We start from the raw sequence: 26,573 nt of genomic DNA, 5'->3' as shown, positions 1-26,573 counted from the left end.
AAAACGGACGGAACCCCTCTGAGCTAAGCAGTGCCATTCAGATGACAGGCGGCAGGCTTTGCCGCGCTACACTACTGACCAACGGTAGTGAGGCAAGTGTTCGTGCCAAGGTTGTTCTTATCTCTCACACTTGCCAACATTGCCAGGGAAACTACAGCAGCACGGAGGGTTGGTAGCCAGGTGGTCAGAACACGTGTACGCCCCTCGCAACCGTTGACGGTGCCCCGGAAGCGGCAGCATGGTCTGTTGTAGCCTTACAGTAACCATCCTGCGCTTATGTTAGCTGTCACACAAGTTTTGAAAACAGCGATAGTTTTCGCTCTGATGTATCGTTTTCCATTTGACACGGCTGTAATCATCCAGGAAAAAAAGTAGAAGGGAGCGTCACAGGACATTTTTGAAGCCTAGTCACAAAAAATAAAATGGAAAGCATCATGGGAAAGAAGCCCTCATGTGAGAAGGCAGCAGTAGCTACCCAGAAGGTTTTCGCTTTCACTCACTGTGCAGCATCACATCTACGCTTGAAATTTGAGACGCGCCTCAGGCACAACCAATGAATCCAGACCCCAACTCGGCATGAATTCCGCCGGACAGGCGCTGTGCCAGAGCTTGCATGTTCACAAAAAAACACCACAAATCAAGCTGGCTTGCAGTATGGCAACTAGGTACCAAGGGCCTAATTCCCAAGATTGAGGGCACAAAAGGGCCCTTGAGGAGAGAAGGCAGCGGTATCAGAGGAGGAGAGCTTGTGAAGGCTGAGCATGTGTGATGTCAAGCTCTCCCTCCTAGTTTTCCTCCTCCATGGTTCCTATTTGGGGAAGACACCCTAGCTAACACAGCCTGTCACCACTACAGTGCTGTGCAGGGAAGCTCACCTAATTGGCACTCAGTTTTTTGCAGCCTCCACACTCGCTGCAAGCGCCTTCAAAATGGCACCAGGACTTCAGCAAAGGTCTCCCCGTTTCTCAAGCAAGGACTGCCTGAATTGCCGTCCCTTCACTGACTAAACTGTACTGCTTTTTCATGCGTATTTGGCAAACTTTATATTACAAAATTCAGCTGTGTCAAACTATTTTACCATTTTTTACCTCTGAATTGGCAATGAAAACATTTGTACACTACTTTGGAGAGCACATGCTTCATATTGCCTGATAAGTCTGATCTCTTCAATTCAGTCGTAAACCTGTTCTCTGGGACCCTTAGAGAATCGCAACACAAGAGCAGCCACAACTCCATTGTGCGCGCGCACACACACACCTTGCGGCGGGAGTAGTTGGCACGTGAGGCGTTCCAGGCAAGCACGTAGACAGCCTGACTGGTGGCCATGCACAGTGTAGATCCGTCCTGAGACACTGCGAACAGGTGGCACTCCTCCACGTCCTCCACCAAGCGCCACTCGGGCAAATCAGCGGCTACTTCCCTGCCGGCCAGCGTCTCCACCCAGGGCTGCATCGCTGACCACTCAGTCAGCTGCAACCTGCGCTCCTGGCCTGCAGGATGACAGAGACAGGCAAAACAAAACATTAACCCTTTGACACGCCATTTTTATTTCTACTAAAATGAAATACCGTATTTACTTGCGCACTTTGCGCAACCCTAATCTGTTAACTTTTACTCGCATGTTTTACGCTCTGTGCTGCGCCAGACCAAAAAAAACGGCGCGCCGGCGTCTTGTGTGTGTTCTACTTTTGTTCTCGTTCATCACGTCATTACATCTTCAAGCATGAACCAACTAGCCCAAGCAAGAGTTTTCCTCCAGCACATTTCTTCTACATTGGGCCCTTTAATTCATCGAATTTTCCACACCGATCCCGCCATTTCATGTATTAACTTGATCACCATCTCAACCCGCCAGTCTTGAGTGGTGTCATATTGCTTGAGAACAAAACTGGTGCCACTGGAAGTACAGTCCATCTTCAGCGTTTTCGAGCCATCATCAGGATATGTCAGGCGCGTATGCAAAATAGTCAAGTCCGAATGGCGTTGGTCCTGTCGTGTGTGTTCTATTTTTGTCCTTGTTTGTCGCACCGTTTCCATTATGTGCTAAAGCATAAGCCAACTAGAGTAAAGTTTTACTTGACCTCGGTGAGAATCCAGCACTAATACAGATTCTGGATGCAGCAATGCACCTGGTGTTCGATCCCAAATGCTGCAGATCTGATCTATGACAAGTTCCAAGTCTATCCACCTTTTTCGTGCCAGTGCATGATAACAACGTTTGGAAATGTTTTTTGTTTCTGGATAGTTTTGCGGCGAAAAATTATGCGTTGGAAATGTTTTTTGTTTCTGGATAGTTTTGCGGCGAAAAATTATGAACTCAGGGAGCTTATGGCCATCAGCCAAACGTGCCTGCATAACTGTTACCGAATTTACTTGCATAATAGGCACACTTTTTTTTTCAGGAAATCCCGCTCAAAGTTCAGGGCGCGCCTATTACACGGGGCAAAATTTCCGAAAATTTTTCGACTCGCATTCTCGAGCTTTAAAACTGAGCACACCATATAAATGCACACGTGTAAGGGCCTCACCGTGTTTTCCCAAAGGAAATATTAAAATAAAAAAAAGGAACCATTTAGGGGCCGCACTCAACTTTCCACGACCCACATGCACGTGTCGAAATGCACGTGTCGAAATGCACGTGTCGAAATGCACGTGTCGAAATGCACGTGTTGAAATGCACGAGTCGTGGCCTCCGCGATCAGCTCCGGCTGCGAATAACGGGGCACTTGATTGCGGAGGCCACGCATGCACACAGGAGTTTCCAGGTGCTACCCACCGATGGCACCAAAGACACGGGCCATCATCATCATTGTAAACTTTTCCCTCTTCCGCGAGATCCCGTTATTCCTATCGGCATCAGTATCACCAGCTGCAGCTTTTTGTGGCTGTCAAACATAGAGTTAACAAACTGACCCCTTCCTCTGGCACACAATGGCAATAAGTTACTGATTTTTTTGCTACAATTTATTTTCAGGACTGCCTGATTTTTTGGACATTTTCGTGGCCCCTAAGGAATCCGAAATATCGGTCGTTGCTCATAAATATGGTACATTTGGCCTTAGCAGGAGGTAGTTCAGAAAACCAATATCCTTAGAGCCAACTTATAGGCATGCACTGTGATAGAAAATCAATGCAAATATCAGCCCTGCATTGTCATTCGGCACACTGCAAAAACAGCCAGTGCCATGTTCCCCAGCCCATGACACGGCATGTCTGCACGGCAACAAAGGTGAGCGGTCGAGAAGGCAATGCTGCACTGCAGTCCTCAGGCTTACCACATATTGCAAGCACCATGCCAAGAGGCACACACAGGGCCACTTGAAAGACCGCGGGAACAGCTGCAACTTGCCGCCGCACAGTCCTGGCCATGAGGTCGATAACATAGAGTCCTTCCATGGCACCCAAGAGAAGGTACTGCAAAGGACAGTGTGCCTCAATGCCCAGATGGAGGGATACCCCAGAGCGCGAAACCTACCCTCCCTTGGCAAAAAGCAGGATCGCAACAATGAAGTAACGTGCAGAGGTGACGTTCTGATGCTGCCGAATGTAGTGCCAGTATAAAAGGGATATATGGGCAGCACGTCTGATAGAACGCTGTTGAAGTGCTCTTGCACCAAGTGCTATTTCAAAATGAGCCTTAATGTACACTCGCATTAAGTGCGCTACTTCCCCAAGTTTAGTGTGAGTGGCTCTTGCGTATGTTAAAATAGCGTTTTCAATATGGTGACGCTCTTTGAAACAAGAGCCCTCGATTTAGAGTGCATTCGTAGTTCCTGAGCTTTTTCAGTACGTTCACTGGTCATAAATGGGGCATTGGGCTTTTGTTTTGTCCCTTCTCGCCTACAGAAACATCAGTGAGTGATAAATTTGCTTTATTTTTAATTAGAGTGAAGATTCTGCTGCTTCTAGCCTTAAAGAGGAGCGCCTGTTAGTTGAAAAAAGTTATCGCTATGTCTCCAGATCTGTGTGTGACAAACAGCGTAGCGCGCCGCAAGATCCTTGAGTTTAGCATATGTAAGTGCGCAATATACAACGCTATTATAAAACTGCCTAATGTTCTTTCAATGTTCACAGTGTAGACAACATCTATTTACACTCTTTCCCAACCATATCTGCAAATGTCGCACTATCCTGACTGGCTGAGGAGGCCTCTAGATTCCATAGTGCTGCAAGGATCTTAAAAAAATGGAGTATAGGGGCATGCGAACAAAAGATTTTTAGTCCTTTATCTTTTTCTTACACCGTGTTTTAGCCCACCACACATGTTAGCAAAAGTAACTGCCCCACTGTCTCGGCCCACACTGCTGCTGCACCGAAAGATCAGGCCCAGCTAGCAAACATGCAGACAAACATCACAGCGCTGTGCAAATGGCAACCGCGCATCGTTCTCCACAGGTTTTCTTCAGCTGCTTACCTCGTAGGACAACTCGTGGACACAGTTGATATCTAGCATGCGGTCACCTCCGAGCCTCAGCACTGTATCGCCAGCGTTGCACTTCTGAGAAAACAGAAAAGAAAAACCACCACAGAATTCTCGCCTGCCCTAATGAACAGTTGACAATAGGATACATGCAACTGTCCACAGTTCATCACCAGCATTTTTGAGTCCCTTCCAGTCTTTTTGCAAAAGAATTTGGCATGTGGCTGCGGCTGTCGTCAAGGAAATGGTCTATCAAACTAACAACCAAATGCCAACCAGAACAGAACTCCTTAAGGACCTCAAAGGCCTTCAAGCAGTATACTAGTCTACATACTAAACAGCAGTGTGCTCACAACTTCGCATTGCAAAGTGACTTTTAGAATAATAAAGTTCCAGTAGATTATTCAGTTCATAACCATATTTTGTGTAAATCAAAAGGCAGTGCAGTTGAAAAAAACAATTTTCTAAATTTGTGCAGGCTATGCTAAAAAATATTAAACACCCATGACAACAAAAGAGGGGGATACCACAACGTTCACTCATTTGAAAGAGCACTGAAAACATGCAGAGACCGTTGGATTTTCAGAGATGGATTTCCAAGCTATAACTGTTTTTATTTACTTTTTACCACAATTAGGAGTATTAAAAATCACTTTACAAATTAAAATGCTACAGTAAGCAAGTGCCTTTTTTAAAATGCTTTTTTGATTGCCTGCTTCTCATGGTAACCTAAGTTCCTTATTTGCTCTAATTCTTTTCAGTGCACATAGGAGGGCATGTTTTATGTACACTGAACTCTCATTAATTTGAATTCGCTTAATTCTGCCCTCTGATGACTCAAACAGACCCTTCAGCCCTGTTAACTTCAAGTGTATTAAAAGGCTCTCCTTAATCCGAACGATGCACCACATGAACAACCTTTCAGTCACATTGAATTCTGATTCATTGAGAGCCGACAGTATTTTCAAATTCCACAACCCACCCTTTCTTGTACCAGTCTCCTCAAATAAGTGGTTCACCATGGGGCACTTACGGATGGGTCAATGTTGTGTCCAGCGCAAGTTTCAAGGACAGACACCCACATCTGCTTTTCAGCAAATGAAGGCACCATAATGTAGAGGCACCTGCATGTAAGCATTAGAGAAAAATTGGAATTGTTGTTAGGATCACTGAGACTGACAGCTCAAAGGCATAATATGCTGGTGTGGCAGCCATCGGATGCCCTTCTTTCCACACTGTTAGAGAATCCAGCTGTGAACCTCAGCTTCCAGGTGACCCTGATGGTACATTTTAGCACCACCTAGCCCTAAACAAGCGAGAAATGGGAAAAAAAAGAAAAGGATAGAAGCACCCATTCTTTGTCATTCTTGGGGAAAAAAAAGTTCAACAGCTAACGTCTGAGGCTCCTTTCATTCTCCAAGGAGAAAACGGACCTTTTCACCTTCAGCGGAGACAAAGGAGTGAACCCAACAGCTGTCAGAACAAGGCATAGGCATGCGATGGCGCTTGACATTAGCTTCAATGCATACTCTCCAATGCCCAAGGAAAAACTCGTGCACCACATGTACGACATTCACAGTCCAATACTGGACAAGTCACAGCAAGCATGTCATAGAATGTGCTCTATGAAATTGGCCAGAAGGTTTACAAGGAACATTCGACTTCCTGAGCCTCTCGGCACACTGTACCTGATGAGCAGACGGCTGGGAAGTGCATGCAAGTGATCCTGGGTGAGTAGATTGGCAGGTTTTATAGCAACAGCAGCTTGTATGCTCCTCTCGATGCATTTAGGCAATTCATGCACCAGACGCACCCCGATAACTCTTATTTCCAAAGGCTATTCATATGTGCTTTCTAGGGCAGTTCTCAAGTGCATAGTTCTCCTCAAGGAAATGGTTACTCCTTAAGGGTAACGGAGTGGATTCCAAGAGGAGGCAAATGTAGCAGGGGGTGGCAGAAAGTTAGGTGGGCGGATGAGATTAAAGGTGCCCTGCGACGTAGATAAAGCATGGGGTCTTTATTCTTTGTATGCAGAGTAAAGGACATTGTGAGTCCTGAACGCGCAATGAGATCACCGAAATCATAATATTTGATATTTTAATATTCGCTAGAAATGCTTGTTTCGAGCCGATGGTGTCGCAATGCGGCGGCCATTTGCGGCAGCGGAAACGAGGTGGCATCCAGATAGGGCGCTGCCTTTCTCATTGGTTGGGCGTCCAGTTTGCATATTGTTCCTTTATACTTGCGAAATGGATCCAAAATATTATGTCTCTGAGTACTGAAAGCTTTTCGGATGCCACAAAAACTGGAAAGAAGCAGGGAAAGCGAACGAAAACTAACAAGAATACAGCTAGGGGCGACACTTTCCATTCCGCTTCAAACCTTCGTGGCGGCCAGCGCTGTTCAAAAAACGTTGGCTCAAACCAGAAAGCGCTCGCGTCGAGACCGGCCGTGACCATACCAAGACGGCAGCGAAAAAAAAGCCAGTCGACACACCTTGCCCAAAATTGTGAAGAGAAAGGCTGGACAGGAGACGGGAGTCGAGTTTGGGGAAGAGGGGGGCTACTGCCGACAGCCTTCCAGTCCGACTAAAAAAGAAACTTCCGGGAGCTTCCTTTGTTATTAGTCACCCCTGCCCTGACTACAGCGCCGCGTACACGGGAGGAAAACGCCGCCAAAATGCGTGGCTGTCTACAGCCCCGACTAAGCAACAACTGCATGCACGCTTCCGCTGCGTGTGCGCTAGGCGCGGTTCTGATTGGTAGCGCCCAATCTCGGTACTGGGTGAGTGAAATGGGCGAGTGAAATGCGTTTTCGCCTGAGCTTTTCATTTTGAATTTTCAGAGTGGAATAACTTTCGTTTACGTGCTCCGATTTCAATAATTCTTTTTGATCTGGTCTCTGGAAAGCATGGCGAATCTAATTAATGATATTAACCGGTACTGAGGAACGCATCGCGGTGCCCCTTTAAAACCACGCATCAGAGACACAAGCTTAAGGCTTTCGCCTCACCGCACTTTAGGTCAACAAAGTGCCCCCCTGAATTTTTTAACTTGTCTATTTTCTCCTCCTCTTGCTCACTAAGATTAAAAAATGGCTGAGGCTTAGCTAAGGTTAAGCCTAGTCAGATGCGAAGCATATTGATAGCTAGGCTTGGTAATACATGGCTTTCCTTGGTTGACGTTCATCCCGCTCTTCATCGGTCTCTGTGGCACGCTGAAGCTTTCGCTTCTCGTTCAAATCAGCCCTGCTTCTAGGCGGCATCCCAACACCTGGCCGCCTCGTAAGTGCCCGGAGAGCTGTTGTTGTTGTTGTTGTGACTGAGAGAAGAATGAAAAGGAAATTGCACGGGCCTGCTACTGGCTCGAGCCGAGCCACCACCGCTGCCACGTGCAGACAGAGGAGGGTTAAAAGATGAGAGGAAAGAGAAAAAGGAAAGAAAAGACGCGCGTCGCAGCAACAACTGCGTCCGCCGGAGTGGACGCTGCTCAAAAAACAGATAAGCGGCCGAAGCCGCGCTCGCCGGGCGAGGCAAGCTCAGCTTTATACCGCTGCTGTAGCGTCACGTAGCGTCACGCTGCTGTAGCGTTAAGGGTAACGGAGTGGATTCCAAGAGAAAGCAAACGTAGCAGGGGACGGCAGAAAGTTAGGTGGGCGGATGAGATTAAGAAGTTTGCAGGGATACAGTGGCGGCAACTGACAAAGGACAGGGTTAATTGGAGAGACATGGGAGAGGCCTTTGCCCTGCAGTGGGTGTAGTCAGGCTGCTGATGATGATGATGATGATGCAGCGTCACGTGGTCAGCTGCAGCGCCTCTGATGTGGAGCCTCCACCGCCGCGGCCGACCGCGCGAGCCGGCAGCCCATCCCTCCTCTGCTGTGACGTCATGTTGTCACGTGGTCACCTGCCGCGCCTCTGATGTGGAGCCTCCACCGCCGCGGCCGACCACGCGAGCCGCCAGCCCATCTCTCCTCTGCTGTGACGTCATGTTGTCACGTGGTGTCACGTGGTCACGCTAAAGGTCAATGGTAGCTCCACCGCCGCGCTCGACGGGCTGTAGTGTAGCTCTAGTAATATGCTTCGCATAAAATGGAGTCGCGTATGCAATCCTACTCACTATGAATGCATGTACTAATCTCAGGAGACAGTGCTCTCGCAGGCCTTTGTTTCTGAGGGAGATCCGCCTAAAGATACCTATGACCTGGGTGACATAGGTACTAAGCTTCTTGATAGTGGTTGTGTTACGCCCGTTCGTCTGGAGAAAGTATGCAAGGACTCTTATAGTGTCAACTCTACCCAGCAAACCACAAACCTCCCATAGATGTCCAGATTAAGTCTGAACGTCTATGTACCAAAGCAAAATCTCTCAGACGTCATATCTACCAACCTTTTTTCGTGGAAAAGCTGGAGACGTACCCACGACATTATATCTGCCTTAACCTGGCCTCCTCGTAGATATTACTTGTCACGTCCTGGGTATGTAAGTGAGATATATAATTTAAGAATTCCATATTTTTCAATCGTTCGATATTTCGTGTTGTCTTACTGCATTTAAAGTTAAAGTTGGAAAAAGAAACTTCGGGGAGCTTCCTTTGTTGTTAGTCACCCCTGCCCCTGACTACGGTGCCGCGTACACGGGGGGAAAACGCCGTCAAAATGTGCGGCTGTCTACAGCCCCGACAAAGCAACAACTGCATGCACGCTTCCGCTGCGTGTGCGCTAGGCGCGGTTCTGATTGGTAGCGCCCAATCTCGGTACTGGGTGAGTGAAATGGGCGAGTGAAATGCGTTTTCGTCTGAGCTTTTCATTTTGAATTTTCAGAGTGGAATAACTTTCGTTTGCATGCTCCGATTTCAACGATTTCAATAATTCTTTTTGCTCTGGTCTCTGGAAAGCATGATGCATATATTTAATGATATTAACTGGTACTCAGGAAATCATCGCGGTGCCCCTTTAAGAAGTTTGCGGGGATACGGTGGCCGCAACTGGCAAAGGACAGGGTTAATTGGAGAGACACGGGAGAGGTCTTTGCTCTGCAGTGGGATTAGCCAGGCTGATGATGATGATGATGAGAGGGGTCATTTTCTTATCCAGCCAATCAAAAAGCTGCTGAAGGCAGCTGTACCCAAAGTAAATTCTGTGGCTCTTTCTGGCTACACTAACAATGTTTTGAAAGCAAAAGATGCATTTAGTGCTGAGAAAATTGGATCTAAAAATTTTTCTTCCGCCACTCGATTTAAACTTATGACATCTAGATCAAAAAAGAACTCCATGATTACTGTTTAAGCGGGAACGCGACTCTGATATCCCCAAAAATGGCCCAAGAAAATTGATTTTTTGAAAACGGTTGCATCAGCTTGTATGCCTCATCTTCTATGCTGTCCCAAAGTTTCACAGCTGAAATCGACTGAGGTACTCTAAAAAAAAACTGTTTCCTGAACTACAGCAGCTCTGCATTGCGGAGAAATGCTCGAACAATGAGCGTCACTCTCCGTTACGGTTTTGTGTCTAGATACTCACCTTGTGGAACACATTTCTTCATGACTGTTTTATCTATTTTGATCTTGTCTGCTTGCACTCCTAGGGCAATAGTGTAGGTCAAGACATTCTTTGTTTTCAAATTTGTGAGTTAAAAATTTTTTGTATAATATTTTCTTCCCACTCTGGATATATCAATGGACACTGCATCACAAGATTTCAAAACAAAAAAAAAATAGAGACATTCTAAAATGTCTTGATCTGTAGAGCACGAGCACGCTAGTAGGAATGAGATTGATGTTGAACCAGCCTTCTGGCACATTTTCTTAACTCTGCAGTATTTTGACAAGATTCAAAGAGGGGTGTGTGTTTGTGTGTGCGCGCGTGTGTGTGTGCGTGCGTGTGTGTTGGAAAGCAATTTTCTGGAGATATAACAGTGAAATTTTCTCACAGCAGTCATAAAATTATTTTGGTAAAGAAATTTTTCATGTAAATATACCAGGATAAAAAACGCGTCCCCCTCAAAAGTGAATGATGGTACAGCCTAGCCTCACGAATCTGTTCATAAGAAACCGTCCTGACACATCGCAGTTTGCTTGAAAAAACAGCTAGTAATGGAGATACCTGTATCTCATTTCTTTACATTTACTACCTAGCAAAAGCTCAGTGAAAGCAGCCTCTTATTTTGTTACAATGGGCCAATTTCAGTTTGTCCTCAGTGCCCTCTAAAGCGGTGGCCCCACGCACACTCGAATACGGTGCTGGTTGCAGTGCATGAGCTGTAATATGATGCCCATAGTCTGAGTGCCCATAGGGCAGTCACACTCACTTAGGTGGCCAGCAGGTGGTGCGGGGTTTGTGCTCCACTTTGAAGGTGTAGGGCAGGTCCGACTTGGCCGTGCCCAGCAACTCGGTGGCAGACACCGCACCGCTCACCAGCACCTCGCCATCAGAGGGTGACAGGCTCATCTGGTCATGGCACGCAGACTGCAGCTGCTCTGCGTAAGCTTCCTCTGCTTGGCGCGCACCGTCGCCCGCTGCTCCGACGGGCTCCAACGCTTGGTCCAAGATGTAGAGTGTGCCCCGGCAAAGCACCAGGAAGCACTTGTTCCAGCTCTGCTTGCCACTGCTGGACCTGCATTCAAGTCAAAGCACACCAGAGGTAGGTGCTTGCAAGCTGCACTGACACAGGAAGAAAGATGAGGAACGCATTCCATCAAGGAATTCTCAAGAGCACAGCACAATTTCCTTGCCTGCACAATCCAGGTGTTTTCACAGCTTTTGCAATATAGTTGACCAGTACCTGGCATGCCTCACTCGGGCTGCTGTTCACTGTTAATCTTCCCAACCTTCCACTCTCTCTAGCTAGTTTTAAAGCGACAGTGTTAAAGACCCTGTTCACAAAAATTCGGTGTCAGCGTTGAGAAAAATCATGGACACGGCTTGGGCAGGTGGTCCCCAGAGAGCAACCTAGGAGGCAGGTGGGCCACCTAGGTCGTGTGACCTAGTGAGTAGACTGCCCACCGCGGCAGGTGGCAGTTAAATTAATGATTGGTCGCTCGGGAAGAGCAACCAGGGGTGCACCAGGCTCACCGCTGGGTGGACCTGCCATCGCAGGACAGCTGCACCACTACGCAAGGAGGGGTATCAGGACTCCCAGGGATCTATGGATGTAAATTAGAGAACGACCTGCTGCATATATGGCAATCAACCCATTACGCTGTCGCAGGTGGAGCTTAAGTGTTAACAATTTTTTATTGGGCTGCCGAAGACATCCTATTCTTTGCGCCATTATGCTGAGAGCTTCCTTTCTGTGTACTTTTATGATGTTCTTGCATCATGCATTCATCTTCTTTGTTTACATTTGACTTCTATTTGTGTGAAGTGCACCACACTCATGACATCAGGCTGTTGTCTCATGCAGTCAACCAGAGGAAAAACAGCTGCTGTGATTATTCATCCACTACGAGCCTGCAAGGCACTGCTCCGCTTCTTGAGAACTTCTGGCCTGCACGATAGGCTGTGACTTTAACGAACAGTGATTTTTTAGAGTGCCTTCATTTTTCTGTTACTCTCCTTTCTCTTTCTTTTTTTTTTATCCCCTCACTCCTTCCCCCCCCCCCGTCCCCCCCCCCCCCCCCCCCCCCCCCCCCCGTGTAGGGTAGCAAACCGATTATTTTTTCGGTTAACCTCCCTGCCTTTCCTCTTCTACCTCCTCCTCCTCCTACGGGGAATGCAGGGAAGTGTGAACCTTGTATTTGGCTTGGCTACCAAGCACAGTAATTACACGGTTGCAATTCAACCTTTTCTTTTTTTTATTGAAGGCGGGGGTCGACTTAAAATCAAAACCAAAGCATGGTACGTACCATAAATAAAGGTGAGACCAAAAAGATATCAGGGACGCTACAGCATGGTTACAATTTTGTGTTTGCTCTACAGCTCTACTCAGTAGCATCCAGCTATTCTGCGCGTTTGTTTGGAAGGAATTTTTTATTTTTATTTTTTAACTTTTAACTGCGCACTCACACTCAAGGGAGTGTCGATAGTCGATGGAAGGGTCACTGTTCCAATCACGGCAGCACTTCCATGTGGAAAGGCAGCTTTTCCAGAGAGTGTCGGTAGCTGATGGAAAAGCTGACGCCACTTACACGTGGTTTCTCTTTGCCTCACTTTGACACATTTAACTTGACAGCCGGCCATGTTTTACCAGTTTTTAATGTAGTGCTTTGTCAATTGTCTTTTGTGCTTCGGTTCCAGTAAGTGTTCGGCATTCATACATGGCTGGATTCAAGATGGATTCAAGATTGAGCAAGTTCGACATTTCGAAACAGGTGATACAGGTGTGGCAGCTGGAGCGACATGCGATAAGGGGGGGGTGTTGACTTACCCACACTGAGGCTACATGACAAGTGTAAACCTTTGATCTTTCTCTCATATTTCTCCAGTAGAAACACAATGCTTAGACGAGTCATGGGGTCCCAATGCTACCACGGACAACTGCTCTTTCCACTGCACTGCAGAAGGAATTTACAAGCAAGCGAAAGCAAGCAGCAGGTGCTCTCATCTTCTTCTTGCTCACATTTTCTAGTAAACGATTCAATAAAGAAAGGGGACAGACATGTGAGCTATTTGCCTCACCTACTACTCTCAGTCAATCCTCATATACAAGAACAAGAAACAGATTGTGTGCAAGTCTTTCACTTTAGTACCAGCGATACTGCATCTTGCACTTGACCAAGATTAACGTGTAGTACTACACATAGCTTGAGTAAGTAAAACTCTTGTTTGGGCGAGTTGGAGCGCTCCGTGCATGTCGTGTGTGTTCCTTTGTTGTGTCCCGTCTTCTTCGCGCAAGTACATACCGTTCAAACATAGCTCGAGTATATGAGCCCAGCAGAAATTACAACGATACAGTGCTCCTTTCATTTTCAAGTCATGTGGCACGATGGAAAGTCGCAACAGTTGGAAACGCAGAAGCTAACATTTGACACATCTGTAGCATTATCATCCAAGAGTCTCCTTTTGCAGCCTTTTAATAGTATGATTGATAAGACTTATTTCTAGGAGTTGAAAGTACTCTACTGCAAAGCAAACATAATGCAACTCAGTGCTTTACTAATTTTCTGTTCAGTTTTGTGACCATTAAGTGGCATGCATTCAAATTTCACACATCAGTGGCATACTTGCCTTCTACGTCTACAACAAAATAAAGCTTGCTTTCATCCAAAAAATGCCATATCAAGACAGCAGAATTCTACTAAACAAAAAGAGCTCACGCCATCTGTCAAAAAGACCACAAAGGAGACTTCAGAGTAGGTGTTTTGGCGTCCTAGCAACAGATGGCACCACTTCTGCATGCACTGCAGCTTTTTCAACAATTTTTTAGTTGCCACTGCTGCAGATGGTGGCATAAAAAAAAAAAAAATCACTTTCGACAGGGATGGCAAGACTGCAACCAAACATCACAATATACAAGGCTGTGAAATTCAAGCACAAACCAGTCTGTAATAAAGCAGGAAGAAGCATATATTTTACCAAACTCCAAAAGTGACACAAAATCAGTATTTTGGTATTTTCTGAATATGACTGCAAACATATGCTCACAAAATTTTGGCACTTTCTGAAGATGATTGAACACATATGCTCACAAAACACCATGGGTAAGTGGCACTCATTTTGAATGTAGGCATTTCCCGTGTAACAAATTTTCTCCTTGACAAATTTCTTCCGTCTGTGCAGGATAGCCCACACCAAACTAAGATAGCATTCATTTTGCTTTAGTATCACCCTTCTGAAAAAGAACAATTCAGCTTGTGTTTAAAAAACAAATGTACCTCAAATACTAGATAAATGCATTCAATGCTATTTTAAAACAATGCAAAATACAGCCACTCGGGGCATATAAAAAAAAACGCAAAAAAAAAGAAGTCTGAGCAGCACCACCTACTGGCACCAGAATAAAATCATTCTCAGCTAGTGTTCCCCACAAGCACAGACCATATTTACTCATGTAATGAACCCACATACCTTCCACTTTTGTAATTGAGGATCTACTTTTTTTTTTAATCTAAGTGTTAGCTTTTCTTAGCATGTTCCCCAGTTCTGAGTTGTCCGCAGCGCAGACGTTGGCAGTGCACCAAGAGGCTGAGCGCTGATAACATCACGGTGTGTTTATCTTTTGATGAAATCTATGGGGTTGGTGCGCTAGGCGAACTTGGCAGAACACCAAGATGCTGGGTGCCATCGACAGGTACACTGCTGGCAATGGCTTACTCGATGCATTGCATGGCTGCACCAGCGTATGCTTAGAAAGCTCATAAGCACTCGAGGATTCGAGAGAAGCATGGCAGTTTAAACCAGAACGCTATAAAACATCCTGCACATCAAACTGGTATGGACGAAGCAGGACCTTTAGACCCTCAAGCAATTTGGCGAGTGAGAGATCGCAAGCGAAAATGCCTAGCCCCTCTCACCCCACAGCTAATACCTAAACATTTGCATTACACACTTGTAACTGCCCATGAGTTTTTTTCAACCTTGCATTAAAACGCACACCTAACCTTAAGGGCCGGTGTTCAGCATATTCGCATCATCTCGCAGCGACTGGCCTGCACCATCAATTATAACAAAATTGTAAGATCGCGCCGTCATGCAGCAAACATCTTTTGAAGCAACTGATGCTGAATGCCGAAGCAACTGATGCTGATGCTGAATGCTGAACAAGGTGCTGATGCTGAATACCAGCGACACTACCATGGCTGGCCAGATGCTTTTGTTGAAGATGAGTCGACGATTTACAAACAAGTGGGCAGGTGGCAGGAACACATTTGATGTCAAATTTAAAGCTCTCGCAATAAATCCGATAAAATTTTTTTCCCAGCGTAATTAACATTCCCCCCTAATTAATATCAACATTTCTGGAAAAAGAGTGGGTCCATTACACTAGTAAATGCAGTAATTGCTGCACAGGATACTTCTTAACCAAATCGCACGGCCATAACACCAGAGTGCTTGAGTTGTTTGAATTATGCAACAATAAATGTGCCAATACGCATACACAAATATTACACAAAGCTACAACTGAACACAACAACATAAACATGCTTAAACTATTGACACCTTGTGTAAAAGGACACTCAGGTAGGTTTCAACGAAACAACACTAAACTAATATTTGCATGGATATGACTAGACACTAATATGTGCAGTTATCTTCAAGCAGCGTGCTAACAGGTGATGACAGGTGCTCACAACATAATGCTGAAACATTCACTGATGCAAAACATAATACATGAAGTAGCTTCCAGCCAGTCTCCAAGAAGGCAGCAGTCACAGCACAAACAAGCAAACATTTAAAGCCAAGCACAAGCTTGCAATGTTCAGAGACTGGAAATGTTAGACAACACATTTAATTCCAATAGTAACACACTCTGGTAAGACTGCAATCAGATCAGCTAAGCGAGGTTGAAAGCTGTGTTGAAAAATTAACAGACACATAACTTCAGCTAGAAATGGGACTGCCAGCACTATACCCTCGGTGCAGAGATCCGAAGTCCCAATTTAGGCTGTTTAATGAATGTTCCAAAAATAACAAAACAAAGAGCAAAAAATTAGACAAGCGTGTGTGCTGAAAGCACTCAGTGCTTATGCTTGCCTACTGTTCCGTCTTTCATCCTGTCTTTGGGTGCTGCAGAGAGCAAGGCTGCTATTTGCCTTACCCTCTTATATACGATCAGTTACAGAAGTTTACATACAGTCCATGATTCTGTTCTTCCAACCAGCGCGGCCGAGTGTAAACATTTGCAACAGATGATACATGCCTTGTTCATTGGTTCCCAAGGCAAACAGGTTTCATGCCCACAAAGCAAAGATAATATGTGAGTGCCAGATGGGAAAGACAAGTGGAAAAGAAAGTGTAAACTGAGGATGCAAGAAGTGTAACTGTGAATCAAAATGTAGCATGCGTGGTTACACGAGGAGAGTCTCAGAGTGAGCCGGCGAGCACCAACACCAAGCTCACCAACAAGCCCCGATGGCATGCACAGCAATGAACAGATGGAGGGGCCGTAGCAAAGTAGCAGGCGAGGAAAGCAGGTGATGATGGCAGATGAAGGTCGTGCTGAGGAGGAGCTGTATTTCTAGAAGGGTCGTCACCTGAGCACCTTGACCCAGCCACGAGGCAGCGAGCTGTCAAAGGTCACCTCGCCCACATCGGGGGCAAACTTGACGTGCGGGCCCGATGTTGCTCGTGACGGCGCAGACGCTGAAGAGCGCTCGGTGGCCACGGAGTCCGAGAACTGACGGACGTACCCAGTGGGGATTCCACATGTGCTTGGCACAGATGTGGAGCACTTGGGATGGCACACTGCCCCACACTCTGCAATGAGAGAAGCAGCAAGAGAGCAATCAAAATCCCCTCCAATTATTTTACTTTGGCTGAACATGAATATGAAACTTTAAAACACTAACACTAAATACCTACGAGAGTGACCTCTCTAGTATGCGCTGAGAAGTGACAGGCACCCACTACGCTACAAGTAGGACTGGCCTAACTGTTTACTAGATGCCTATGTGATAAGGGACTGTGATTATTGTACTGAATCATGAAGCAAAACAGCCATGAGCACAAATTCTGCTAGCTCACAGTGCGCCTGGCGCGCCAGATTAGAGCCTTCACAACTTGATGAGAAAGCCATTCTGTAAAGCTCCAGCCATCTAGCCTTTAATGGTGATGATTTAAGTTTTCATTTTACTAGTGCATGGTCATCTTTACTGACGAGCACAATGGCCACTGTTAGAACGCTTGTATGCAGTGGAAATCGCTTGGTACCTGGCAGCATTGTGGACTGAACACTACATGTTCTGCATGTCCTTCATTCTGCATGCCCTTAAAGGGCCTCTGAGGGCAACTCCATCAAATTATTGTTCTCGGTAAAAATGGATTCTCTGGCTCCTTCTGTCTGTGCTGATGCTTCTCAGACAGCAAAATATGCCTTTATCGCCAAGATAATTGCATTTTAAAACCTTCTCGCCAGTCAATTAAACCTGTCACGTCCTTACCGAAAAGAATGGGTTACTACCATTTTGAAGTGAATGGCGATGTAGTGCAGCCTTTGGGATTCGTGCCAAAAAAACTGGTGTCAATCCACGCATTTTACTTGTGAAATCGGCCATTTTTTTTACTTTTTTAGCTTATAACAGTGCCATTTCTGGTGAGGATGGCATGTTTGTGATTAAAACAAGGTACCCAATTGATATAGGCCACCACAGTGTCCCTAAAATGCCTTTTCCTAGTGCTTTCTTCTTTTTCCACCCTTACCTCCATCAACTGCAAGCACTAAAACTCTGTCCTGCCTTGCAGTCAAGTGCCAACAGCCACACCAGAAAGCGAGAAGTACATGAATGCAATGTCAATGCAATGCATCCTTTACCAGGCTTCTGCAGCTTAAAAAATGATTTCTTCAGCCTCTTTCTCAGTTTGCATCAGATGTTGCTACAGTGAACTAGCTGGGTGCAAACAGACAGAGATACACAAGCTAACACAGAGATGTCATAGTGATGTGGCCAGGCACGAGGAGAACATGGTTATGTTGTTCGCTCGACAATGCAAACTACAGATGAAAACTACATGGATAAACGGACTAGCACAGACTTCTTACACTGCTCAAAGTACACTGCACATGCCACATGCCCCTAAAGGTTTATATTTCACTGGGGACCGGCAGGAAGTTGTTGCTGCACAGGGAGGATGAATGCCAAGGCCAAAGAGTGAAAAGCAAGCAAGGAGCCGCAAGCAGAACTCTTCTGAATGCCTGCAACCACTATTAATTACACTTAAACATAAGTTCCTGTGGAACAACTTGGCCAGCCCTGTCTCTTGTGCCTGTCTGTGTTCGCGTTGTTCGATACAGGTAGCCTTGTTGTGCATGTCGCTGCTGAACGTGTCAGCATCATCAGCCTGACTATGCCCATTAAAGGCAAAATCCTTTCCGATGTCTTTCCAGTTATCTTTGTCAGCTGCGGCGACCGTATCCCTGCAAACTTCTTAATCTCATCCGCCCACCTAACTTTCTGCCGCCCCCTGCTACGCTTGTTTTCTCTTGGAATCCATTCCATTACCGTTAAGAACCAGAGGTTATCTTGCCTTTGCATTATACGTCCTGCCCAAGCCCACTTCTTCCTCTTGATTTCGACTATGATGTCACTAACCCGCATTTGTTTCCTCACCCACTCCGCCCGCTTCCATCTCTTAGCGTTGCACCTATGATTTTTCTTTCCATAGCTCGCTGCGTTCTCCTTAACTTAAGCTGAAACCTTTTCATTGCCCTCTATGTTTCTGCCCCGTAGGTGAGTACCGGTAGGATACAGCTGTTGCATACTTTTCTCTTGAGGGATATTCGTAAACTGCCATTCATGATCTGAGAGAACCTTCCATGTGTGCGCCACCCCATTCTTAGTCTTCTAGTTACTTCCCTCTCACGATCCTGACCAGTGGTCACTACCTGCCCTGAGTAGACGTGTTCCCTTACCGCTTCCAGCACCTCGCTACCAATTATGATCTGCTGTTCCCTTGCGACACTGTTGAATGTTACTTTTGGTTTTCTGCATGTTAATTTTAAGACCTACCGTTCTGCTCTGCCTGTATAACTCATTGATCATGCTTTGCAGTTCATCTCCCGAGTGACTCATCTCTCTCTCATCGCTGATCTCTCCAAGTATTCAGAGGCGCAGGAGCTCGGTTGCCCTTCTCTTTGCCTGCGGAAGGGTGCTTAATAGATCACAAACATTGTAGCAAAATACTCCCCTACTCCCCATAACATGACCCCCCCCCCCCCCCCCCCCCTTGTTTCAAGCCTTCCTTTCTCAGGTGCCTATTTCTGGGAAGAAGATATTCACCCATAAGCAAACAACTCAACAAGGAAGAGGAAACAACCACTACACCAGAGGCCAACAATAAAAACACTACGGAGGCTAGAAACCCACACGTTCCCCAGTCTAGCATGTAAACAAACCGAATCAACAGAGATCAATATCAAGCAAGCCAGACTGAGCGGTTGTGCAAGTAGTACTGCCATAAACATGAAGACCTACACCAAATTGTATGGGCATGCCACGAGAACCCGGATCGAGGATAAGACGATTCGAGATCTGAGCAGTGGGAGGACACGCTGACCATCCAGGGATGGCCAGCGAGAAGGAAGAGAGAAAATTCGACCAAATATTCACACAGGCCTAACAGAAACCCATGCACGACTCAAACTCCACCTCTCCTTTACCATACCTAATTTTGGGGCTAATCATACTCTGGATGCTGTTCATCTACACAGACAATCATTACTAATTCAATCTGGGCATTTTTCAGAGGCAGTACTACCATATGCAACTGCGAGTTTATTCTTGCATGCATGTTAGGCAGGAAGCAATGAAAGCCGAGATACGCAGGGTTTCTCAGCACCTTTCGAAAGCCACTGGGGTTTCCCGAGACTAAAAAAATTGAGAGCCCCTGTCCTACACTGAACAGCCTAAAAAATGCCCGAGCAGTACCTTGGCAGCGAGAGGCGTAGCGTCCAAAGTGGATGGCATCAAGGCAGGCTGCACACTTGGCCGGCCGCATGCACAGGGCCACCTGGAACCGGTGGGGGATGTTGTGGTGCATGCGCAGGGGGGGAGGTGGCAGTGCACCCTCCCCATTCCCATCACAGACATCCTCGTGGTTCACCTGGGCCTTGGCCACCCCTGCTGGAGGGGGAGGAGGAGGGAAGAAATGCAGTCCTTGTTTAACAAGCCTGAAGGCTGGCACTACAACAACAGCATCCAATGGGACAAACGCAAGTTCTGCATGCTGTTCTCCTGGGACTGGACTGCAAACTTCCAAACTATAAATTTTACATTCCGGCTTTTATCTTGCCGATGAGCATTCACAAAACTCCTTTCTGAAGCCAAGTCAGGCAGATATCTCCTGGCCCCGGAAGGACAGGAGCGCAGGAGGAAGACGGAGAGAGATGAAGGCTAGAATTCACAGGTTCATCCAGTTGAATAAAGCACCTTCGAGCTACTTACCACAGCACAAAAGTAAATCAATCTCCTAGAGCCAAGCTGAGTAGGAAAAGTGTTCTGCTTCAGGCAGTGTTGAGTGGTAAGGCAACAGGGATGACAACAGGTGATCACAGACACAGGGCTCTTGTTTGGTGCCAGGCTTATTTAGCCTGCATACTCACAAATCATGTACTAAACTGCATTATTTCAGCGGTTTCAAACTTTCACTGCTTTATTAGTTATTGCTACATAAAAGGAAAAAAAAAAAATTCAGCATAAAGGGAGCTGATGGATTATTCCACAAAGTTAGAAATTAAGGGTGCACAAATTTTCTAAATTAGGATCAAATAATTTGTGAACAGCATTTGCTATTCAATAGACCTCTCCCTGATGTAAACAGTGTGACGTCAAAAAGGTGTGCCCCGAAGGGCAAAATCGTCGACTTTCGGTTCTGAACCGGTTTTTCTAGTGCCGAGCGCTCCCCCACCACCTTTGTTCCCCGATTCAAAATGCCTCGCAGCCTTTCTTCTCCCGGTGTGAGCCTTCTCAGTACGGCGCATGTTTTGCCCGTCGGACTAGAAACACGTGCGCTGATGACGTAGGCCGGGAGAGGTCTGTTTGAAATGGTTGGTTTAGCTGGTTTATGGGGTTTAACGTCCCAAAGCGACTAAGGCTATGAGAGACGCCATAGTGCATTAGCCGAAGTACCGTATTTTGCATGACAGTAAGTTGACCCCCCCATATGACGTGTCAGGAAAAAAAAAAAAAGAATGGGCGTGCCCATGGCCACATGCCATAACGAAATTGTGTTAGTCACTGAGCTACTCGTCCACACTTGCGCCATCTCCTCACTAGTACTGGCATTGTCATCGCTGCTGCAGTCCCACAGCACGTTCTTCTACTTCATAGTCCAGTGAAATGCCGCACTTCACTAATAACCACAGCGCGCTGTTGTCCCACGATATCCCGCACTTCACAAACAACCTCACCACGGCATCGCGTGCAGCAAGTGAAAATTTTGCCTTGCTGCAGCCGCCACACACGCATCACCTGTCCCGAAATGTCAAACTCGTGGCCCGGTGCACAGTTAGTTTGTTCAGCGCAAACAATGACAGTCATCTCAAATGTAGCCGTAAACGAGCGTCAAACGCTTACTGGACCTGGAGCACTAAAGATGATTGACGAAGTACGACAGTAAAAACTGCTAAAACGTGGTCTGCAGTCAGGTCAAATGCGTCAAACAGAGCCAAAAAAAAACTATGCGTAAGCAGCGTCAGATCTTCCATCAGCTACCGACACTCCCAGGAGGCATTGCCGTTCTGAACGGCTGTGCCGCTGCGATTGGAATGCTGCCCTTCCATCAACTATCGACATTCCCCCCCTCAAAATGACCGGCTATGGCAGAAATAAGTATTGGCAAACTAACATGCAATATTAAAAAAGCTAGCTAGCATAAATCTTGGAGATAAATTTGTGGCTTACCAGAACACTGCATACAAAGATGCCATTTGAGTTGATTCATAGACACTTTATAAAGCCACTGCCACACTAAAAAAGAGACGTCATCAAAGGATTCAACAAAGATGCAAGAATATTGACATAAATTCAGGTTTCTGATGAGTTTTCTGCAATCCCCGAGCAGCTCTGCAACGTACAACACAGTATAGTCAGGTAAAACTGGGGCCGTATTAAGGCTAAAGCCTTTAATGTCTCATACTGTCGTTAGCAGCCGTGTCGGCAGATTTGTCCATGTTTCGGCGTTGCTACTTAACAAGAAACTGCGTCGAGGCTAGGAATCGAGCCAGGGCCTTTGGCATTTGAAGCGGAGACGCTACCTCTCCGCCACGAAGCCTCAGGGTTTGAGCATGAATAAAGGCGCATCTAGTGAATGCATGGGCTTCATAGATAAAATTAAAATAAGAAAATAAAAACAATAAAAAATGAAATGAAAGAAAATGAAAAATAAAAATAAATAAAACACAAACAGTACACCAGGAAACGCTTTCGCCTTGCAGCACTTTAGAGAGCCCAAGTTCCCCCCGAATTTTTTAATCTAGAAGCAAGAGACTTTGATAACGCAGGCACCACATCTCCCATTTTACATCACGTTCTGTAACAACATCCAACGTGGCTTCGTTTCCACCGTGAAAGCTGAAAGACAGACAATGTTCCTGGTCTCCCAAAAGCAATGAGCAAGAAGTAGTGACCGCTGATTTTGCTAGTTTCCAGGGGTGCTTGAAATGCACATAAAGTTACTCCAGTGCTTGTTTTTAGGAAGTACCAAACACCGCACCTGTACGGGCAGCTCCACTGACACTTGGAGAGAGGGTCAGCGCAGTGAGCAGGGCACGGCTTTTGGGGGAGGTTGGAACAGGTGCCGTCTCGGACGCCTGGTGGTTGCTCTGGCGAGCCTCAGCTGCAGCCTGTGCCTGAGACACTGTGTAAAAATAAATAATTAATAGAATTAATAAAAAGCAGATACAGAAAAACTAGTAAAATCACAGATAACCAGCATTCCATCATAAGTACCAGACGCAAGACACGAAGCGAGAGTCCGTTTCCCGGGGTAATAATGTCAGGGGAGACATTAAGTAGGACACATCTAATCCCCCTACCTCTTACTGGTAGCGGTGTCGTCTGAGTTTCAGCAGAGATGGTAGCGGCTGCAGACACTGCTGTGCTATTAACGCAATTGCATGCTGGTCGTTGTCACCAGTTTTCTTGTGCTGCCATGTTACTACAGCAGTTCCCTTTTGTTATGATTAGATGTTGGACTTTTCGGTTTAAGACATGCTCCAGAACAAAACATTTTTGTTAATACTCAAGCCAGGTGGCCAAAACTTTCACAGTCAAGAGATCTTTTCTAGTTGTTTGTAAATCATTTGTCCATTTCTGCCTATCTTGCTTGGTTCAATTTTTGCAAGTCATGCATTTGTAATATACGGATGTTTTTGTACACCTGTTTGTCGCGAGTGCAGATATACAACAGTACTGAAAAATAACGCATTTGCTCACTATGATTGTTTTCATGCAGTGAGAAAAAAGTGTGGCATGCATACAATTTCAGAAATTTAAAAAAATTTATATTCTTTAAAATGTCTCATTTTGACGACACTACAATGATTGTAATAAAACTGAATCCCATTTGCAAATTTATTGCAAATATAAATTGCAATAAAAATAGTATAGCTGCACTCTGCATAGAGTAAACCATATTCATGCCAAATTTCATTTTGATCTGACAAGTGTAGGGGCAAGAATGTCATGCACAAGAACTCAGGTTGCATGAAAGTTATTCAAAGAGATAGTAGCAATGCAGCTTCTGAAAACGGTAGTTTCGAATTTTTTTTTTCGAGCTATGGAATTGTCGCAGGATGCTTCTAAAAGAAGACAGCCTTCTCTACATACCAGCAGTGCCACAATGATGACAGCAAACGCTACTCAAATTTGTTACTGTCATGAAAGTAGATCAATTCTGCTCATTTTTCTTCACTTACCTCTAAACATTTAGCATTTCAAAAGACTAATTATTAAAACGGATGATCAGTAAACTGAAAATTTCGGTACTTTGCTAACCTGAAAACTTATAGTGTCTTAAAATTTCTTGATATTTGTATGGCTTCAATCTAATTCACTGCAATCCACCATTACTTTCAAGGCCATATGGACACACAGAGCACCTGCTCCATTCAAAAAAAGGCACCCACACAGGCACAAATGTGGACATGCACGCAAATCAAACACCTATCACTGCAACAAGGATATGCACTGGCAGCAAGCAAGAGAATTTTAAAAGCAACCACCTTGAGGACACAATCCTGGCTAACAAAAATGCTGTCATGTCTCGCGTGCCCTCCAAATGGTTCTCAATGCAGCCACAGTCCACACCGTCCACTTTCTGAATTGCGCAGTTATACCAAACGGGCGAGACGTGAAATGCTTCCCCCCCCCCCCCCCCCCCCCCCCCCCCCCCCCCCCCCCCCCCCCCCCCCCCCCCCCCCCCCCCACTGTTCTTGCCGAATGTTGTAGATGGCACTCAGCAGGAGACACAAATGATAGGGTCAGTGCTAGCTTAATAGCTTAATATCAGGAGTTCTGTTTTATATGGCGTTTGTAGACTCACACTGTTGGCGCAGGCTCATGGCCTCAGAGCGGCTCCTGTCCAGGGCATCCTGCAGTTGGCGGCACTTGGACTGGTACTTGCTGAGGCTGCTCTCCAGGGTCGACGCCTGGGTCGGGTTGCTGCCACAGCAGATTCCGTCCTTGCCCCGACCACCCCATAGCTTCTGCACAGCACACCCACACAAGACACACTGCAGCCAGCTTAGCCTGAGGTCCCAGTGGAATGTGTACCAACTGGTAAAAAACCTAGCTTGTGTACTTCAAATGTTGCGAAGAAAGAAACTATATAATCGACGCAGCGCAAAACACAAGGACAAGAGCAGCACACGAGGTCGTCTTGTCCTCGTGTTTCGCGCTGCATCGATAATGCCCAACCAACTTGCCCAAGCTTCCACTTTGTCTGGAGAAAGAAACACAAGACAAGAAATATTCAGACTGTTTTGGAAAACAAATTTTCAAAGCAAATGGGCCATTAAGAGGTTAATTAAGACTGCTGTTTCCAGTTCCAGTTTCTCATCAAGCCACAAACTGCATCTGCCTCTCCAATGCAAATCAACTCTGCATGTTTTGTCACACTTTATTACACTTCCCTTCCCCCTCCACCCTAACTGCATGAACCTTATTCTGCCCTGGCATTCACAGGCAAAACAAAGTCGCACTGAATAGGCCACAAAAGCTCTGCTATGCAAATGCATTCCCAGGATTAACAGACCGCATGGGCGCTACTGACACACACCACAACTTGTTGCTCTCAAATTTTGTCCCCAACAAAGTGTAGCACAATGCTGTTTTCAAAGGTCATACGGTGGCACAGTGCAGTAGGTATAGAATGGGAGGCAGGAGGAGTTTCCCAGTGCTGTGCCGCATCCGGGCAATACTTACCCAAGTACCCTGCAGTCAGAGGCAACAAAGAGAAATGCACTTATCATTTCCAGCAGCTTTTGGGACAAGAAAGGTGCTCATCTATTGCAGCTCAAGCCCTGCAGTAAGTCTAAGATGCTGGGCAAAGGTCTTAGTTGCATCTGGGACCACAGCTGCAATGTGATGCATGCCCAGCAGCTGTGCTTCCCCATGGCTCAATCACAGCAACACTTAGGTGAATTTCAACTATGCCTCCACGCCACAGAATAAGCTGCATAAGCCAAATCAGAGCACTCAACAGTGCTTGCACCTGTTAACGAAACACTGAAACAGGGGATATCTCTGATAACTGTAAAGGCACTTGCATGAACCAACTGCTTGCATGAAGCAATTAATATCCTGCAGGTTATTTGGGTCATGCTCGCTAGAGTATGCTGGCTTCACCGGTGGCCTATGCCATTGGCTAGGGCAGCACGACTAAAGTTGGCAAAGAAAACTGACATCCAGAACAGTATTTTCAAGCTGTAGTTGCTAATGCATTGACTGTCAGTGACGACTTTTAGCAATAACGATGATGATTAATTTTTTTTTATGGCGCAGGACAGCTTTGGCCAAAGAGTGCCATTGCATAAGGTGTTTTCGTATACACAAGGCTTGGTCAAAGACCCATTTCCCAAGCATTTCACCCGAAATAAGCTGAGCATTAGGCCAGGGGAAAGCTTGTAGAAGTACTTGCTTTTGGGCTAGTTGGTTCATAATAAATTTGAATGGCGCAAGGGAACGAACACAGAAAGAAAGAAGGAAAGAAAAAAGAAAGAAAGAAAAAAAGAAAGAAAGAAACAAGGAGGGAGGGAGGGAGGGTCAGGGTTCGGGCTAGTGGGCGCTGTGTTGTGTCCCCTCAATTTTGTGCGCTATGGATCCTCATGAAGTAAAAAAGGAAGGAAGGAAGGAAGAAAGAAAGAGAGAGAGAGAAAGAGAGAGAGAGGAATAAAGAGTGCCTACTAACAACCGAGTTTACTGCGGAAAACACTACCTTTTATATGCCAGTACATTAGCAGAGCCAGAACAGGTCAACAGGAAAAAAAAATGTGCAGAATCAAGATCATATTTACACAAAAATACCAGTGCATTACTGTTCCCAGAACAAGGTATGAAA

General features: G+C 45.9%; 1 protein-coding gene across 4 annotated transcripts in view; it reads right to left on the bottom strand.

The window, feature by feature from the left end:
- Positions 1–26,573, bottom strand: part of LOC149365090 (citron Rho-interacting kinase-like) — a 198,835-nt gene that overhangs the window by 12,263 nt on the left and 159,999 nt on the right. For all 4 annotated transcript variants that reach the window (XM_089575158.1, XM_089575157.1, XM_089575160.1 and 1 more), the window contains 9 exons: positions 24,558–24,720; positions 22,728–22,871; positions 19,943–20,134; positions 16,553–16,775; positions 10,729–11,034; positions 5,454–5,544; positions 4,415–4,498; positions 3,276–3,414; positions 1,258–1,490 (listed from right to left, as the gene is read on the bottom strand). In XM_089575158.1, the coding sequence (XP_089431284.1) occupies positions 1,258–1,490; positions 3,276–3,414; positions 4,415–4,498; positions 5,454–5,544; positions 10,729–11,034; positions 16,553–16,775; positions 19,943–20,134; positions 22,728–22,871; positions 24,558–24,720 (1,575 nt within the window). The remainder of the gene's footprint in view (positions 1–1,257; positions 1,491–3,275; positions 3,415–4,414; positions 4,499–5,453; positions 5,545–10,728; positions 11,035–16,552; positions 16,776–19,942; positions 20,135–22,727; positions 22,872–24,557; positions 24,721–26,573) is intronic.

This window comes from Amblyomma mixtum, chromosome 2, assembly GCF_055824585.1.
Source record: "Amblyomma mixtum isolate Tamu chromosome 2, ASM5582458v1, whole genome shotgun sequence".
Classification (NCBI taxonomy): domain Eukaryota; kingdom Metazoa; phylum Arthropoda; class Arachnida; order Ixodida; family Ixodidae; genus Amblyomma; species Amblyomma mixtum.
This window is presented reverse-complemented; position numbering and strand designations above follow the sequence as displayed.